The sequence below is a fragment of the Nelusetta ayraudi genome, unplaced genomic scaffold (assembly GCF_046127955.1).
Source record: "Nelusetta ayraudi isolate G7.1 ecotype Tasmania unplaced genomic scaffold, CSIRO-AGI_Nayr_v1 ptg000006l, whole genome shotgun sequence".
Taxonomy (NCBI): Eukaryota; Metazoa; Chordata; class Actinopteri; order Tetraodontiformes; family Monacanthidae; genus Nelusetta; species Nelusetta ayraudi.
The window spans coordinates 1,875,863-1,896,042 of record NW_027466056.1 but is presented as its reverse complement, the minus strand read 5'-3'; the positions used below and the strand labels follow the sequence as shown (position 1 = coordinate 1,896,042).

At 42.5% G+C, this 20,180-nt stretch overlaps 2 protein-coding genes across 2 annotated transcripts in view; both read left to right on the top strand.

Moving 5' to 3' along the window:
• Window positions 1-5,829: 5,829 nt before the first annotated feature.
• The window catches only part of hpgd (15-hydroxyprostaglandin dehydrogenase), a 55,193-nt gene continuing 40,842 nt past the window's right edge, over window positions 5,830-20,180 (top strand). Inside the window, exon 1 of the mRNA XM_076013953.1 lies at window positions 5,830-5,844. The gene's annotated coding sequence lies outside the window, so the exon portion shown is untranslated. The remainder of the gene's footprint in view (window positions 5,845-20,180) is intronic.
• The window catches only part of glra3 (glycine receptor, alpha 3), a 34,936-nt gene continuing 20,782 nt past the window's right edge, over window positions 6,027-20,180 (top strand). Inside the window, exon 1 of the mRNA XM_076012385.1 lies at window positions 6,027-6,239. Within this exon, the coding sequence (XP_075868500.1) occupies window positions 6,181-6,239 (59 nt within the window). The 5' untranslated portion in view covers window positions 6,027-6,180. The remainder of the gene's footprint in view (window positions 6,240-20,180) is intronic.

Below are 20,180 nucleotides of genomic sequence, written 5' to 3'. Positions count from 1 at the left end.
AAAGCTTCCAGTGTGTAAAATTTGGCTTGAATTATGATTTGTACAAAGCTTTGCAAAGGCTTTGCATGCTCGCAGTACAATAAAAAAAATAATGTGAGAACGGTTTGATACATTCATAAGAACACACACAGAGCAATAAGGGTCTTGCTCCGAGTTCGTTGCCATTTTGCTCCACCGTTCGTTAAGGAGCCCCAGATGACGGCAGCCCTAAATGCCAGACGTGCTGTCAGACGGTCTTCCTTAATGATTTCACACACTGACTGGACCTTTAACATCAGAGAGCCGCTTCTGTTTCTCCTCCTACGATTGCCCCGGCAGGAGAAGGTACTCAGCCAGATGAGCATTGATGCTGTTGCTCTATTGTGGAGCCTTGATTTAAGCAGCCAGGCTGTTCACACTGGGGAGGAGGAAAGATGTTGACACGCCGGCCGACCGCTCACACAATCTGTGTGTTGCGGAACCTCCTGAGAAATCTAGCGGGGGGTTTGGAGGGCCTCTCAATATTGACTTGACCATCAACCTTGTGCAGATGTCATCGATTTGGAGCAACACATCTGTGCTCCTTGACAGGTTGCACATCTGTCAGTCCCCACAAGGACTTGGAGCTCAGTGCTGACTGCTCCGGCAGCTGTAACCCTTTCACATTTACCATTGCCGTCAACTGGCGGTCAAATCTAAGAGGCTGATTCATTGAATTCCAGCATATGCTCGATATATTATTATTATTATTATTATTATTATTATTATTATTATTATTAATATTATTCATTCCCACGTTCGCTTTTTTTTTTTTACCTACCAAAAGAAAACAGCCGGTTGAAACAAGAGGAGCTCCTTCTCTCCGGGTCACTGGTGTTTGACCTGGAAACACCGTAGTCTTTGCCACTAATTCATGGGGCGATTCCACATATGACAGATTGACTTTTTCTGTGCCAGAGAATCTCGGAGGTCAAAATGAAGATGAAGCTGATAATTAAAATGTACCACACCAGGATAATTGGGATCACGCAACTTCACGGCATCTTGTTTGATTAACCTCTTTGCAACCTCTCTGTAACAGATGTGCCATGTCGAAACCTTCAGTGCACGGCATTGTAGAGTCTGCATGTAGCAACGCTGTATGTTTCAACTGTGGGTTAGATAGATAGATAGTTAGATAGATAGATAGATAGATAGATAGATAGATAGATAGATAGCATCAAACAAACATTATTTGGAGATGAGTATGGAAAATACATCAGTATTTACGACACTGCAACAGTCACCATGTTCTAGAAAAGCATGCTGAGGGATGTGGTTCAAATAACAGCAACAAATAACATTTGTGGAAAAAAAAAAATCAAGGTAATCGTAGTATTAAGTAAGTCATTCTATTCCAATGTGTTTTGGATATATTAAGTACTCAGTATCAGTATGGGTTGGCGCTGAAATGCAAGTACTCGTACTGGACTTCGATCTCCTATGGTTGCTTTTCTTACAGACATGTACAGTTGGTTCTGTTAAGTCAGGACAGACATCATGAACTTGATCCAATCGTACTGGACTTGTTGTGGTATTGGTGCGTCTCTATCTCTCTATCTACAGTAGACTGGATTTGGCATGTGAATGCATTCATTCCCATGACCAAACCTCTGGCTGTGCACATGACTTTAAACCACTGCCATGAGCTGCGGCGGCTCGTCTTGGGCGTCTGTTTATTCTCAGCGGGTGTTAACAAAAGCACTCGCAGCATTTAAAACATTGGCAGCTAGCACGGAGGCGAGGGGGGCAGGGCAGCCACAGGCAATGATACACTGCCGAGCAGAGGAGTGTTTGTGTGTGTGTGTGTGTGTGTGTGTGTGTGTGTGTGTGTGTGTGTGTGTGTGTGTGTCTGTGGGAGATTTGTTCAACATTTCACTGTCAGCCAGTGAATGGCCTAAATGAGGGTCAGTCTTCCCTCAGAGGAAGGTTACCTCCATGAATCTTCATACATGAACGTTCACACTGCATCAAGTATCTTCCAGAGGTGCTGTGTGTCCGTTTCCCTTGTGATTCATTTTTCACAGAGGCACAAACTGTAAAATATGAGGGGTGAAAAAGTGACTGCATATATGCTGACTGCAGTCTGCCAGATATGACTGTTGTTGTGTGTTTTTCTGTGTGTGTGTGTGTGTGTGTGTGTGTGTGGATGTATCAGATCCTAGTTTCAGTATCCAGAATCCAGAATGAGCACCTAGCACTGCTCTGACACGCATGGCTTTAATCCAATACGACTGCGTACAAGAGAAAGAACAACATCAACCAAACATTACAACCAGATCAAAACAAAAAATTGCAAAAAAAATAAATAAAAAAAATCATTTCAGATACATTTGTGTATGTGTTAACACTTAAATTCTTTTACCTGCCTTGTATGTGCTTGTATGTGTGTGTGTGTGTGTGTGTGTGTGTGTGTGTGTGTGTATCTTACATTTATTTACTCTATTGTAAAATGCCGCGAACTCCGTGACTGGATGTGAATCGACCAGTTTTCCGGTTCGGCTCCAAATCAGAATCGGGTTCTCAATGTTCACTTCAAAGAGTCGGCTCTTTGAACCGGTTCGTTCGCGAACGACCCATCACTCACTGCTATCCAGCGACCAACTGTCCATCTACATCTTCTGGATCATTATTCAGAGCAGAGAGTCCCCCTGTAAACTCTGTCTGTGCCTCACTTTGCTGCACTCCAAGTGCCTGTCACTCATCCGCTGCCTGTCTGACAAGTTGCAAAGGAGTACAATAATCATACTTTCACTCAGAAAAGGAGAACACATTTAAATATTCAAGCTCAAGCGGGCGGGGCCAACGCTGTGCTCTTTGCTCAAGCAACATGACGGAAAGCAAATCAGAACTCAGAGTAAAAGAGACTGAAAAGTCATCAGCATATTTCTCAAAGCCGGCTTGTCAGATATCAACACAGCTTTGTCACTCTCGACCTCACTTGAACCTCAGGGTTAAGCCTTACATTCACTGGCGTATCGCTGAATTTGAACATGAAATTGATAAATTCTGTCAAGCTCTTAATCCCCTGCAGGTATCCCCTCATTTAAAGAATTTTTTTATTTATTTTTTAAAGCCTTGATCAGACTCAAGTCAGCCTGGACTCAGAAGAGCCCTGACTTGGACTCAGAAGACATCAGCGTCACAATCAAGACGACGTCAAAGGTAGGAAAAGAAGCAAGAGAAAATCTAGTGGTTGTCATCTACCGCAAGATGTGAAGTTGAAGATACTGCTGGTTGTGTGCAACACACAGTGGGACCAAAATGTAAAACTTGGGGCAAAGTCTCGGGCCAACACTGATATTTATGGAAAAAAAAAAATCTTCCTCCAGATAGAACGACAAACCTTTTCATATGGACCCAAATGAATATGAAACAAGCAAAGCTTAATACTATGCAAGAAATAACTACATATTGCACACACGCAAAATCAAATTTCAAATCAAGCACATCAAAACAAAGACAATGCAAAAATAAAAACCGCACGCCTCTTTTTTTTTTATTTGCAGCCTTCCAATTTAAATTTCAACGGGAACCTTTTTCCCACCAGGCCACCAAAATACCAGCAGAGCATTCTGGGATTTGTAGTATTGGGCCAGAGTTTGACACCTACATGTCTTAGTACATCCATTTTGATATACACTGGCAGGTAACGATTTCATCATGTAAAGAATATAAAGAATGTAAAAAAAGGGATCAATTCATCACATATTGCAGCAAACGGCAAATTGTCATTTCAATCGCAGCGGTTCTGCACGGCACAAAACTCTCCCCACTCCACGGGAAGGTATGACACTGCCGGGCTCGGTGCACATTGTGAGGCTGGAGCGTATTCATTGGCTCTACAAGGCCTCTCCATGTCCCCCCCCCCCGAGGCGACCCCGTGTTCTGTTCAGCCGCGTTCTCAGCCGTCTCCCAACTCACGCGGCACGCAGCTCACAAACAGCAGTAGCTTTTCAGATGTGACGGCGCTGCGTCATCGGTCAGCCAGAGAGAGGGAGCGCCGGACGCAGAAGACTGCGTGCATCTCATCGGCGCACCAATAAACAGCCTATTCAGATAAAGAATGAAATCATATTTAAAATTGGGAAAACACATTGTGGGTGCAGCCTGCTTTGCAAATGAAGAAATATGCATTCACACCCAGCTTGTTGAGATTTTAGACACACACACACACACACACACACACACACACACACGCACACACACACACACACACACACACACACGACTTGACTTTTACTCTAATTCTCTTCAATCTGCCATACTGCCGAGTGGAACTGTCCCCTGCACTGTTGCACTTTACTTCTGTTTGTCCTCTCTTGACATTTTTTCCTTCCCCGTTGTCTCATGAAAACAGACTCACAACACAACAAGAAACGTGAATATGAACAATATGAGGATGATTCAGGGTAGAATCACATCATTCAGAGGAAGATGAAGATACATTCCAAGCTTGGTTTTCTGTTTTGTTTTTTTGGCTTTCTGTTATTTATTTATTTATTTATTTATTTTTGGAGATATTGAGATGGGAATGTGTACCCAGAACCTGTACAGGTCATATGTTTGCGATGAGCTTTGGATTGGAAGAAAGCACCTTCAAGAAAATCAATTTGCATCAATTTTGCATTCTCCAAGGGTGGGCCTTGGAGCTGCGTGTGATATTAGCAGTGTTACATGTCACGTTACGTAACTTAATTGCGGCATAAAGATAACTGCAATTAGTTAAATAACTGGAAATAATGTGTAATTAAATTACAGTTACTTGTAGAATTATTCCGCAGCATGACAGCTGGCAGAGGCTCCTGCAGACCCCCGAGACCCTGAGTGCAGAGGAAGCAGGTATTGAAAATGGATGATGGATGGAAATAGTAACACTAATATTACATTTTCATTACGGTAACTTGTAATTGTAACTAACTACATTTGCAAAGTAATCGTCCCGGCACTGGTTAGCAGAAGAAACCTACTCACTCATTCATGAAAGGATTTATTATGTAAGAATCGAAGATCATATTCAACATTTCTGATTTACTCTCGTCAAGCTCAAACTTTACTCGAAGCAGATGAAACAACTCGTCACTCTTCTTCTCTTCTCAGAAATCACGTTGTGATCTCTCTCTCTCCCTCTCTCTCTCTCGCCCCGGGCCGGCCCGGGCGGCTGCACGGCCGACGTGAATCACAACCTTTGTTGACTTTCTTCACTCGAGCCCGAGCATTTCTTTTGGCCACATATGGCAATTTGTCACGGACGTGGGCTACTTTACAGGCCGGCATCGCAACCACATGCGACTCTCCATTATCCTGCCTAACAGAGCAGAATAAAACAGGGGGCATGAGACAGATGGAGGAAGAAATGGAGAGAGACAGAGAGAGAGAGAGAGAGAGAGAGAGAGACAGAGAGAGAGAGAGAGAGAGAGAGAGAGAGAGGCGGAAGAAGAAGTGGAGAAGAGGGGGAAGAAAGGGGGAGGAAAGGGAGCAGGGAGGGTCGCGGGGGGACGGAGGAGTTCACAGGGACAGAGAGGAGGAGAAGAAGAGGAGGAGAGGGAGAGGAAGGAGAGGAAGAGGGGGGGAGCAGGGCGCATGGATGGCTGTACAATCTTTCACAGCTCACTGGCTGGCTGGGCCTCTAATTCCACACAGTACAGAGGATGAAGCGGCGCGGCGGCGGATTGGCTGAGCCGTCTGTCAATCAAGCCGCAGTGCAGAGCGGGAGGGAGGGGGGTCGGGAGGAGGGCGTCTGTGCCCTCGCGGAGCGCGGGGGCAGAGCGCGAGTCCAGACTAGAGCGCGCGCGCGGTAGAGAGAGAGAGAGAGAGAGAGCAGCTGTTTCCTCTTCGCTCTTTAAACCTCCATCACTTCCCGTCCGGACAGGAGAGTCCGGAGAGTTCTGAGGTGATCGAGCAGCTCTGGATTAGACACTGCACAGTGCAGTTGATCTCATTTCATTTTCATGTCATTTAATTTCATTTATTTTATTTTTTTTAAACCGGGGAGGTTCAGTAGTTTCCTCCAGTGACCGCGAGCAACGAGCATCATGAGCGCCGTCTGACACGAGCTCCAGCTTTTTGGGAGCGCGAGCGCTGTTCGCGGTGCTGAAAAGCTTCACGTGGCGCGAGGACGGCGGCGGCGGTGGTGGTGGTACCCGGAGCCTCGCGACCGAGATGAGGAGGAGGAAGCTGCTGGAGCTGCTGCACCTGCTGCTGCCGCTGCTGCTGCTCAGGTAGGAGCTGAGAGAGAGATCGCACCTGACAACTAGATAGATAGATAGATAGATAGATAGATAGATAGATAGATAGATAGATAGATAGATGGATGAGGAGGAAAGGCTCAGAAAAATAAAACTAACAACAACAACAAAACTTAACTTGATTTGGGTGACAAATGTTGCATCATTTTGACAACACTGAGAATATTTTAGTTGAAAAATTCTGACATCTAAAAAGTTAAAGTCAAATAATAATAATAATAATAATAATAATAATAATAATGATAATAATAATAATAATAATAATAATAATAATAATTCAGGTTTTCATCAACAATCATAAATCATCCTACAATGAGCAATTCTTAAAATGTTTCAAATTGTTTTACATTTCACCCATAGTTTACTTGTGGCGCCACAAGTATTCTCCACGGTTCACGTAATACTGGTAACTTATTATCTTGTTTTGTGTTTTTATTATCTGCAATATCTTGGTACTGTTTTTTTTTTTACTTCATAAAACTCAAATATATGAAATATTTGCGAAAACTAAGTTATTTTTCAATTGAAGTTTTTAAAAGCAAATTTTACACTCGCGCTTCTGAATTGAACCATTACTTCAACTTCACGACAAGTTGAAAAATGTTCCTGATGAATCAGAAGCAACGAAATGGAAATCTGCCGAGCGCAGGTTGAGCAGATTACTGCCGGTGGTGACGCTGGACACCAGGAGGAACAACGAGTGATACAGATAACAAACACAGGCCTTCCAAGGTATTTGATGAAATGCATGTGAGAAGGATGCACAATAGAAGAAGAAGAAACCTTTATTGATCCCACAATGGGGAAACATGCATAATTACAGCAAAAATACAGTAGAAAAGAATGGAGATCATATTAATTAATAAGAAGAAATAAAATATTATATTTGTAGACTAATAAGGAGCAAACAAGAAATTCCCTTTATATTGTCAGAGGGATTATTTTCCAAGTTATGTGCACGATACATAATAACAGGAGCTCTTCCTGCTGTCTTATTAACAAATACTGATTTTTAAACCAGCCTTTTCATCCCATTTAGGAGCCTCTTCCAGTGATCACTGATCAAGTCACCAATCAATAATGCCTTGCCTTCACCACATACTTCACTGTCCCCCGGGAACTGCCCTTGAAGATGTATATACACGTAGACAGAGATGGAGAAATGAAAACATTTACCGGTAACACTGGACAGTGAGATGTTTTCAGATGAAAACCCTGTGAGAAGCTGAACCCTCAGTGTTTAACATCTTCAATGTACCAATCGGAATCTTCTCCATGCGATGACTGACACTAGAACATTTCTCTGGGCCCTGTGAGTTCAATGGGACTTCCAAAGCGCCGGTTCAAATATTCCTAATGAAGCCGTCGCGCTCATTATTTGATCTTCTTTCCCCGCAGCCGGCAGCACAACTGTTTATCGCTCACAGTCGCTTCTTCAACCTCCTGGAATGTTTCAAGGAGATGTTGAGGACGCCTCGCAGCGTTATAGCTCTACACCTTTGTCACAGCTAAAAGGCAGATTGATTGATTGGTCGATTGATTGATTGATTGGTCGATTGGTTGATAGAGTGCAATATCCAGATGGAAAACTGCTTCAGATTGGGGCTTTTCCAATAGCTTCAACATTGATTCAGCTGCAGTAGAACTGACAGGTTGCCTCACAATTCTACTGACACTGAGGAATATTAGATTAGTATTCATATATTCAACTGTCTTTGCTACTAAGCAGTAGGCAGATGGCATATTTGTAAACGTGTATAACGCGTGTTTTACACTTCAATTTAAATTATGTATATACATACATATTTATACATATATACATATATATATACATATATACATATATATATACATATACATATATATATACAGTATACACACACACACACACACACACGTATGTGTATATATATATACACATACGTGTGTGTGTGTGTGTGTGTATCACTCTGAGCTAACTTTTTTTTTTTAGGGCAATTTAGACTTTGACTATCAGTCACGGTTCCTTTTTAAGGTCAAAGAAAAAAATGTTGTCAAATCTGTGGGCAAAAACTTTCCTATAAAATGCGTCTGAAGAGATGAAAGCAGTGGCAAATCTTCTTAGGGGGGTCATGGATGGATTCAAAGACAAACTTTAACAGGCTTACAGTCTGTCATCCATAGGGAGCCGGACTGGATCTGCCTCCAGCTTGTCACTCCTGTCTGATGCTTAACATCTTTGTTTCTGCCTCCCTTTCACTCTCTGCTGTGGTCTTTGAATGTGGAGGGGCATTATTCATGGTCACTGGTCACATCGCAACACAACAGTGGGTTTCAAAGCAACTTTTTTTTTTTTTTTCACAGCAAGGCATAAGTAATGTGCAAGTTTACGTGTGTTCAGCGTGGGCAAATATGGAAATTGCCCAACGCACTCGTGTGGTACGTTTCTTTTTTTTTTTTTGTCAGTTTTCTGGAGGATGTCTTGAAGGAACTTTTCCACACGAATGCTGCTAATGGTGGGCTGCACTGTTGTAAGTCAGAAGACAGAGTTCATGGTTCTACCGACGGTGATGTGCAACGTCCACGGGGACATTTGTTTTAAAGTTTTAAAGAAAAAGAGAAGTTTTGTTGATTTGACCATGAAGCTTCCTGTGGTCGGGGAGACACGAGTGTCACCACCCACCAGGAGAACGCCAGGTGCTTTTTTTTTCAAGAGGCGTAACCTTTTCCTTATGTTGGACCAGGGTCAAAAATCTGATTTCACTATTGGGGACAACAAACAGTAAAATTTCAGAGAGTAAATCCAAGAGGGGAGGCGTGAAATAATCAATATTTATTGGAACTTTCTCCATTTCTCTCCCTCAATGAAGTCATAGTAGTGAGGAAAAACCACCCAGAAATCAAAGCTGGAGCATCCAGTCAACTAAGGACTTAAGACTAGTCTAGACCACAGTGCTAAAAGCCCTGGTCACACTCATCTATAAACCATTTCACACACACCCAGACAGACAGCCCCAATCAGGATCATTATAGTGCGAATCCTCCATAGACTCGCTCACTCGCACTGTTTGGATACATTTATGTTGTCATTCATCTGGAAGAAAGTTTTTGGGACACCTCATGCATCTGTGATGTGAATCCCGTGATAAGAATCTTCAGTCTGTCAGTCTCCAGGTTCAGTTTATTTCCGGTCAGTCAGCAACATTTATTCACATGTTGCATCCTCAGGATTGGGGGGGGGGCCAGACCCCCCCCTGCCCCCGACCCACTCCAGATTGACGCCCTTGTGTTCGGCATAATCCTGTAACTTTTCCTAAGAGCTGATCTAACCCATATGTCAATGGAGTAAGTCAAAAATAGACCAACATAAAACGCAAAAGATTGTTTCTCATGTTTTGTTGTGAAACTCCTTGAGGTTTTTTCAAAAGCCCTTTTTAAGAATTTAATATATGTATGAATATATTTATTTTTGCTCAAGTGTCGTGCATAATGCAGCGTCTGCACACACACACACACACACACACACACACACACACACACACACACACACACACACACACACACACACACAGACCTGTCTCTCTTTAATGTTTTAGTGTGGGGTTTTTTTTCGGTCTCCTTCCCCCATCACCAGCTTTTGTGAGCTCATTTTTTTCGTTGGTTTGTTGACCGTTGTATTTTTAATGCCTTGTTTTAAATAATAGAAATGGATTTTTAATTTGAAAATATAAACTGTTCAACAGTCAATCGGACTGAAGAGTAACACTTTAGACAGGGAACTCTTATGCTGATACGTGAAAAGGAAGACAATGTGGAACATAGCGGTGAACATCAATCATTTTTTAAAATGTATTTAAAGAGTGAGCTCCTTCAAACCTCAGAGGATCTTTGAAACATGTTGCGCTCGTTATGCTTGTGGCTTAAGTGAGAGCCAGTGTCTGCTGCGTCTCCATTGGGTTGTCAGCAGAGCAAAAATATTTAGTCTCTGTGTACACTAACACTTACTCATAGTAATAATAATAATACATTTTGTGAGTAATGCACTCATTGTCATGGACGTATTGGCGGCTTGAAACTCAATCCTGCGTGTGAAAGGGAACTAACGGCGTGATTTGAGGAGGGTTGGATGTGGTTGAGCCCTCAATGGGATCCTTGCAGCACTTTTTTTTTTTTATTGGATATTGAAGTTCTGGACTCAGATGAGGGCCGCATTGTACGATGGACAGTGTGGGATTGTGTTTATGGACGTTCCCGAGGTTTAAAAAGGGAGATCATGTGTAGGTGTTTAATAAGCTTGAGCCAAGCAGGATGGCTTCAGTATCTTTAGCTGTATTCATAACAGTAATAACTCATGAGCTTCATTAATATTATTGTCCTCATATCACAGCTAAGGTGGGTACTTTAAGTACAAAAACATGCATTTACAGTACTGGTAAAACGAGGAATTAAGTGTACAGGGAGCAGGAAGACTCTGAAAACGCAGTACGACAAGCTCCATTTTTTTTTTTTTTACATTACAAAAGTGAAATCAAAGCAGGATAAACATGTGCGCCCGAGGCCTGCCTCCGTCTGCTCTGATCTGTCACTTCATGCAGGCTGAGTTTCTCCACCACTTCATAGCATTTGCCCCAGAGATACTTGACAACCCACTTAAAAAGTGACGGCGAGTGTAAACACATATAAAAGGAGATAATGTGGGGGAAGCAAGTAGGCTCGGCGAAAAAAAAAAAACTACCTGCAGACATGAGCACGCGGCAGCTGGTGTGAAATCGTCACTTGCCACCGGTTAGCTGACGCACGTCGCCACACGGAAGCAGACGTGCACATTTATCCCCGTCGCTTGCGAGGATTTGAAAGCGCGTGGTGGCAAAGTGTGCACACACTGTGGCTGAGGCTGCTGGAACCACTTATGAAGCCGGGAGCTCCCGACTTCAGCCGCAGCCACATTCAGTTGGACACTGACACAGTGACCCTCGGTGAGCGGTGTGATGCCCGGTACAGTGCTGAGTGAACCTGTGAGTTTGCACCATCAGTCCTCGTCTAAAACAAGGAAATGCAGTTTGCAGCAGTTTGATTCACGTTCAGAAGCAATCAAAGAAGATCCGGTCACATTTTTTATAAAGTCCTTCCATCATTAACAGCAGTGGGAAATATTTCAATATTTACTTACAAACATTGTCCCTGCGTTAACAAGAGTAGATTAGATAGGAAGGGTAGACTAACCACAGCCATCACAGTGAGTTAAGTGTTCAACCTTTAAATAAAATGAATGAATAGATTGATGAATTACCTACAAAATAAAATCATGCAAAATCACCTTGAATTTGACTGCACCACAAATCAACGCTGCTGCTGTTTGACTTGTTTTTCTATCCATACCTGCATTCAGTGTGTATTGGCTTAGAACTTGAAGATAAAATGGGTGCAGAGGCTTTGAACAAGCAGCTGTGGAGTTGAAATGCTGTATGTTTGTTTGTTTGTTGTTCATATCCTTTCTGTTACTCTGCTACTGTTTATTCTCCTGCTTGATAAATGACTATTACGTAATGCTGGCTGCTGGCTGCTGAGGTGGGAGGGGGCGGGGGGGGGTCCCTGCTGTGGAAGGAAGGTTTTCACTACCACACAACAAAAGGAAAAATCATCATGTTTTCATATTGCAGCTTCTTGGGGCAGGATGAGATCTCATCACAGCCATGATGCCAACAGGTTGTGATTGTTCAGCCTGGAGGATTCCTCTGCTAAGACAGCGCTGCTCAACATGAGCAGGGCCTTGTGATGCTGACAGTAGAGCTGCATTTTGATCAGCGGTCAAAGTGAATGCAGAGGAAGTTGTGTGCGACAGTTGAGTTTGTCACACTAGTTTAGGCAACTCAAACTTTCTGGACTCTTTGGTGAAGCATCACTGACTTGTTTCATAGTGTGACGATGAAGCATCTTCCTTCTTCTTCTGCTTGGACATTCTTTACAGAGAAACTAGACCATGCAAAGACTAGTGATGTGCATTGCATCGATATCGATCGATCAATATAAGAAAAAAAATAACATATATATATATATATATATATATATATATATATATATATATATATATATATATAAATTTCTGATCACAGTCGCGGCAACTTACTTCCGACTACTGTAACGCACCAAAGCCCACTGCAACTGCGCCGTGTGCACGCTTGGCAGTTGGCACGCAGTGCACAATTTTATAGCACTTTACACTTTGTATTACTTTACACTTCATATATATATATATATATATATATATATATATATATATGTATACATATATACATATACATATATATATATATATATATATATATATATATATATATATATAAATGTATATATTTATATTTAAATTCTATGCCACTTTAAACGTTTTCTTTAACTTTTGAATTGTTTTGTAATAAATATATTAACGGTCATTGACGGTGTGTCTTGGGGTTTTTTAAACTTTTTATTCACTGAAAAAATTGCAAACTAAAAATCGTATTGATATCGACATCGATAGCACAACACTGCTCTGTTTCAACTTGATCTCAGTCAAAATCGCTTTTGCTTAATTTTTTGGAATCTATTTGAAACAAGCACAGTTGTATTTGTGCTTGCAAGCCTTTAATCATGCACAAGTCCCACATGCACTGCTTTCAGCTTTTAAAAGCAAAATGCTTATTTACAACATCTGCCCATTGAGGGCTTCCAGACAGGGAACATCTCTGAAGTCATTTTAAATACAACTGACACGCAGCGTTTTGCCTTTTCGGCCCATTTTGTAAGTGGTTGTTGTTTCCCCTCTGTTAGAATCCGAGGGATTCGGTCTTCCAGGGATGTCACTCTTTACAATCAGTGTGCACTAAACCTGTGAATTATTCGTCTCTCTCTCTCTCTCTTGTAGAAAAGCATAACGCATCTCCATCGTCTTTGTTTGGGAGTCTTTGATAACGTGGTTTAAGCATCACGGTTCGAGACAAATCTGAATGTTAACAAGTACAGACTCTTGGATGGCGACAAAGAACGATTGGGTAGAAATTTCATGTGTGTTTTTTTTTTTTGTGGTTGATGGATTTTAAATTGCTGACATTTTTTTAGTTTTGCTGCCTCTTGGCCAGAATCTCAATGGGACTTTCCTAGTAAAATTTAGGTTAAATAAAATTAAAAAAAAACATTTGCATGAGAATATGTGGGCACCAATGCAGGCATGGTGGCCACAAAATTCCATGAACAACTCCATGGACTAAAAAAAATAAATAAATAAATACCAGAGGCTGAATCCACAAAGCAGTAGGTCAAATAAAAAATGGGTTAAACAAAATTTTTGACTGCTGCTGACACGACGGCCAAAAAAAAAAGACACTGCTGTTATTAGAAATCCATTTAAAAAGTCCTGCATGAACACGACGACTGCACTACACGTTGTCCAGCACGTCAGATGAGGATTAAGTGCGCGCGCGTGTGTGTGTGTGTGTGTGTGTGTGTGTGTGTGTGTGTGTTTGTGTGTCAGCTCGAGTGTGTCTGTCATCGCCTCTGTTCTAACGGTGCATGACAAACACGACCAAAAAGAACACTTGTTAGCGCTGAAGGAAACATGTGGCTGAGAAGCAGCCGGAGCGGAGCGCCGCTGAGCCGCGCTGTGTGGATGGTGGGAGGCTGCGTGGAGTCTCTGCAGTAAGTGAACATTTGGCTGAGGGCTGCAGTCGACCCCGTCTATGTCACCGCGCTGGGCCGTCCTCGGCTGTAATGCCAAAAATACCCCAGGGGTGGCTGGGAAATGTAGTGTTTCTGATATATGCGGTAATTCAACACTTAATTAGTCTGAACCAGTGTTACAGCCGCAAATAGACCAGAAAGGCTACATGTTAACACATGGTAATGAATTAATTAAAGACGAGAGCGGTCGGCAACACAGTTCACCCACAATGCACCATTGTATCAGGACCTATACGTGTTTCTTTGTTTTTTGTAAAAGTGAATAAGTAGCTTGAAAGGGCATTTGATTTGCAGAGACAAACTCAGCGAGCATGCATTGCTTTTCTAATCTCTTCTCATACACTTTAATCAACAATAGTAAACAAGCCTCTATATGGCAGTAAACATCCGAAGCAAAGGTCAAATGTATTATTAGCCTGCAAGCCCCCTCCTGGCTTTACTTCCTTGCCCAGCTCAACAGGAAAAGATACACTGACCAAAATATACAATAATTATGATAATATGAATAATAATAATAATAATAATAATAATAATAATAATAATAATAATAATAATAATAATATAAACGATGACATACATTTTTAATAATAATATAATAATATATAACATAATGACCTTACTGAGCTTTCCACCTAAGAAGTAGAATGTCTTGACTTGTGTGTGTATGTGTGTATTTTTTTCAGCAGTTAAAGTGAGACCCTTGCTTGTGCCGGTTGTGTTGATGCACCAGCTGATGACTCTCGTGTTTACCCCTGAATTGTGGTTAAAGAGCCACGATGATGACTAACTAACTGGCAGACGCTGCAATTTGTGATGGTTCTGGTTGGACTGAGAAGAGACAGCGAGGCAGAATTGACACTGAACAACAGGATTGGTCCTGCAGCCCCCCCCGTGTAGTTTCATCAAACATAACAAACCCTTGTTAATATATTTGTTTCGTCTGAACGATATTCTGCAGTGGAACCAAACCAATTCGCAAGAGAGAAAGAAACTGTTATTGAATAAAAGAAAAATAGAAAATTAATTACCATTTATTTCCATGAGTTTTTCTGCCACATGTGGAGGAGGTTTTATTTCGGGACATGTGTTGTGGTCACGGCGGAGTGATGCGCTGGAGCTGCGAGCAGTGTCTCCTAGAGCTGCTGTCCCTTCCCCTCCATCAGCAGCAGGGGCTTTGCCTTTGTGTGCTAATACACTTTTTGTCTGTCCCTTTTAAAATCATCCCACTTTCTCCGTCTTTATTCCAGCTCGTGCCGCTCAGTGGTGGCCAGGACTTAGATGACAAACTGCATCAGTGTTGCCTGCCCATTGCTCTTGTTCTCTTTTTGGCTAACGCTCCATCTGCGGAGCGGAAGCACCTTGCAACAAAACCGACCTCGTTCGGAGGTTTTTCCTCTCTTTAGGTTTTTTCTCTTTCTAACCTCCTTCCAGTCCAATCCGCGGAAATGCCGATTTCTTCTGCAAATGAGGCACAATTTTTTGCTGTAGTCTTCAATTTGTACAAAGAGGCTAATAAAAATATGAAGTTTTCCCCTTAACTGCTTTTGCAGCATGCGTGGTTAAGCCGCTTCAATTAAGTGCGGAAAAGGCGAATGAGGTCGATGGAGTTAAAAACACGGTGATTAAATGAAGGATGCACAATAGGCAGTAACGTGTGATGTTCTGTCTGTGTGTGTGTGTGTGTGTGTGTGTGTGTGTGTGCAACTGGAAACACCTCATGGATTTGCCCTGCGCTAATTTAAGCAGCCCTCACGCACTGCATTCAGCTCATACTCACAGAATGAGCCGGCAATGAAATAATGTATTCTTGAACATATTACTTTCCTGCACGCTTGATGCCGTGCTGATAGAGATAGGGTGTTACATAATGGTGGGGATAAACCAAGGTCTCCCAGGCACACTCGGTATGGCCAGATGAAAAAGGCCTCTTCTCTCTGTCTCTTCTTGTTGGCTTCATGGGGATGTTTTATTGCATAATCAGAGAGCTAGTTATAAATAATTCTGTCAGCACTTCGTACCAAAAATCCGAGAGAGAGAGTTGAGCTTTTTAGCATCTTTGCAATGAGCAGGTGATGTATTTATATCCTGGGATAAAATGCTGATGCTGAATCTTCCGGGATTTTGTGAGTCTGAGTCCTGGTATTGTTGGATTTCCTGATCACAATAATAATAAAAAGAAATCCATTTGGGTTGTTGGGCTGTGAGCCGTCTTGTCCCTGCATGACCAAAACGAGGAGCAAGGTTCACGGTTTGGTTACTAAGGGAGACGGCCCACGATTGGCCTTTAGGTTGTCAGCCATCATTCATTGAATCTTGGTGCAGTGTGGTTGGGAGCCGGGGATTCGCAGATGTTTCTCTAGACGACACCTGATGCCAACCCTCAATGGTGCCTAAAAATCTCTGCACCGAGAAGCTTCCGGAGGCTTTCACACTTGACTTCACTGGTGAGACAGAAACAAGTTCTAGTTCCTCAGGAGAGTTTCCGACTAACGCTGCAGCACTGAGTTTGTTGCAATGCAACCAAGCCGTCAGACTCAAACTATCTGAGTCATTTTCTTGTATTTGGGTTTGACATCGGGTTAAAAATCAGCAAATGGATGTATCATCCATGCTAATGATTTGGCTCAGGATTACACTACCAAAGAGTTGTTTTAAAGGTGTCACATTTAGCTTGATTTATGATTTTTATATTGGTAAAAGCTTCATGTACTGCCCATAAATACATTAATAACAGTGTCAAGAGATAAAAGCTGGACTGTAAATGGACCCACATTGAAGAGGTCATGTCAAGCTTTCCTTAAGTGGGCATGTGTGTGTGTGTGTGTGTGTGTGTGTGTGTGTGTGTGTGTGTGTGTGTGTGTGTGTGTGTGAGGGTAGTTTTATATTCAAAGCTCATTCATTATAGACCAGAAGTGGATATTACTCTGTGCCCCTCGACATTGCCTCCTTTCATTCTCTCCTGGTTTTACTTGGAGAGCGAGTCGAGCAGAGACAAAAAGGGGGCGTGTGGTGGAGATGATGGAATATTATGGAGGTCTGGATGGATCCAAGAATTCTGCACCGTGACAAGATCTAGATCCGACCCTCAAATCAGCCAACGGCCGTGTGCTGAGGCTAAGTGCTAAACCTGAGAGGTCACACTGGCTCCACGGTGGAGACTCCGCCCCAAAAGGTTGAGTTGAGGATGCACCTGCACCCACTGTCAGCCAGAGACTCTGTTTGTTTACTCTTTCAGAGAAAAGAACAGGAGCAGACGCACACACACACACACACGCGCGCGCACACAGACACACGCACACACACACGCACACGCACGGTCGAGAGCGTGACTCACGTACTCTAGCATGCACATGCATAACCAATGGTGGACTGACTCGTGTGCGTCTGTGTGTGAGTTGCAGTTCTTCACTTGGCTCCCAGCAGCCCGCCAGTCAGCGCCTCGTCACTACGGATGGGGGAGATCGTCACTGACAGGCCCGGCCATTAGGTTCTCGAGCCTAATGCCAAACCGAGATCCAATCTGAGTCACATTAACAAAAAAACAAACATTTATTCTTTTATGTTATTTCCCCTTTTTTGGTGTTTTTTTTTTTTGTTTGTTTGTTTGACACTCAACAATATTAAAAAGTCACAACACAACAAATAAGAATATAACTCCATTTATAGAATTCAATGACACTTAGTTAGTTAATTAATACCAAGTTAGTAACTAGCTTAGTATTTTTTTTTTATCGTCCCTACAGAAAAAAAATTGCATGTCAGCTCAGCTGTTGTTTTGCTGACGTGCATTAAATCTGACCTGGATTTAAGCGCTCAACGAGGATAATCAGGATGTTTATTTTACCCTGCTCCAATATAAAGTTTATTTACCTCAGTTGATAAAAGCATGCTCAGCTTGCTTGAATCCCCCTCATAATATCACGGTAAATACTAGATAATATAAGAGCTTTAATGTGAATTGATTTCAAAGCTTTAATTCACTATTCTGAAGAACTAACAATTGATTGAATATTTGACGACATTATTTTCTCTTAAGGTCCCAGTCAGACTGACTATAACGTGAACGCCAATGTAATCTGTATCGGTGGATCGTTGTGTCACTTCTCACGTTAGTAGTTGTGACAGCTGACGCAACTATAATACCAGGTGCTGCAGCTGACCTTTTCATTTCAATCAGGTTTTCTGTTCTCGCCTTCATTCCGTTCGACTTTCCCATCTCCACTCAACTCTGCTTCCCGGGACGTTTTTGCACTTCCTGTCCATGCTTTTATCTCAGAGCTCATTTGAAATGAATGAGTAGTCTATGGATAGTCAGTGTGTCGGTTTTGAAGAGGCTGAATGGACTCATGGTAAATTGATTTAGAATTATATGTGGTTTTCCCCTGCTGGGCTGAACAGTCGCTGGGTCCAAATGCCACAGTAAAGCTTGATGATCCTGAAACAACACTTGCATGGCCTAACAAACACGTGTGAGTCTGTCTGTGTGCTTCTGTGTGTGTGTGTGCTTATCAGATCACGATGCCAGTGAGAGGTTATTTTTAGGAAACGTTCCTTCATTTCCCAGATGACGAGCAATCAAGCACACTTTGGTGATCATCAACCTTTACCTCAGCAATTACAATCCACTCTTGGCGTGTTCATTTATCAATGACATCTTTCCAACTCATATCACAGTCCTGACAATATTATTTGACTTTCAATTAAATCCAGCTTCATTTCTAAAGTGACATATCACAAGAGAGGCAAACCATCACAGTTTAATTATTCCTTGAGAGAGGAAGACGGTGGTAGGAAAAGCGCCTTGATAAAAGGCCGACACTTCAAGCGGGTCCTGACTCTTGAATTATACGTGGGAGGTCATCCACTGGAACGAGGGAAGGCTTGTGGGGGATTGTTGGGGGGGGGGGGGTTGGTGTGGAGCGAAGTGGTGGGATTAAGAACAGAGAAACCGGAATACAGAAGGCAGGAAGTGCAACAGTAGCTGCGTTTCCATCACCCCTAGAATTGTGCAAAACCTAAACCTGGCAATAAAAACCTGGGCATGGAAACAGCAGAACTTGGAAAAACCTCTCAAATATGGCTCAAAGGTTTTGAGGCTCTCATGAGGAGGTTTTTCAGACGCATCCATATTGAGGAATATCGCAAAAGTGCCATGGAAACACTTTTTCACTTCAGTTCACTTCAAGTGAAAACGGTGCGTCATGATTGGACGGAGGAGGAGACAGAATATTTTTTTTTTTATACAAGGAATTAGAAAGGGAAATGAGGGAGAAGGGCTTCCAAAAGCTGTGGTCTCATGGGACGAGAGCAAATTTTGTCGAAATTGTAGAAACATTGCGAAAAACTGTAATGAAACGATAGTAAGGAATGTTGGTTATGGTTATTATTATGGTTATTACTGATAGTAATGTTACTATTTCAGTAGTAATTGCAACAGCAGGCGCCGAGCATCTGATCCAGGTGGCTGCACTCACAGACCCCCGGCCTCCAGCTCTAGCTGGGAGCCGCCGTACAGGCAACAGAGCGGGGAAAACTCCAGCAGAGAAAACACTGAAGCAGTCACAGCAGCAATAATTAAAGAAGAAGACAAACGTGATTAGAAATAGAGGAGGTGAGAGAAGGGCATCATGGGGGCATCCCTCAGCAGGCTGGAGCTGCAGCAGATGAACAAAGGGTTGGCTCAGACATCCCTGACTGTTAGCTTTCATCAATGACGAAGGTTCCAAGAGAACTTCAACATCATGAGAATTCCTCTACCTTCTGAGTGCACACAGGAAGCGGATTCCACAGGAGGTGACCGTGGTAGATTGTACATTGGTGAAGGAGCTGCGTCCATTTTATAAACTTTAGAGACTTTGTGAATCACAAGTATATCCATGGTAATATGATCTACTGTATATTTCAGGTTGGAGGCTGATTGTTTTGGGCTTTGGATTGTACAAGTTGCCAATTCGCATTGGCTTGGGAGCTTTTACAGGAGAAATGTGGTGTCTCTGACTAGTTTTAGCCCATATGAGTTGCAGTCAACAGCAGGATTCACCCCAGGGAAGGATACACAGGTTGGGAAGGAATATTCCAAGTGAAAAAGGCCCTGTGGAGCTCCATAACTCCCTTTGGTGCACATGGAGGTTGTGTGGTGCCATTCACAAACTCACATTGATCCAACCACTCAGACCTATTACAGTCTTCATGCCAGTTAGTTTGTCTTGTCTGAGAAGAAGC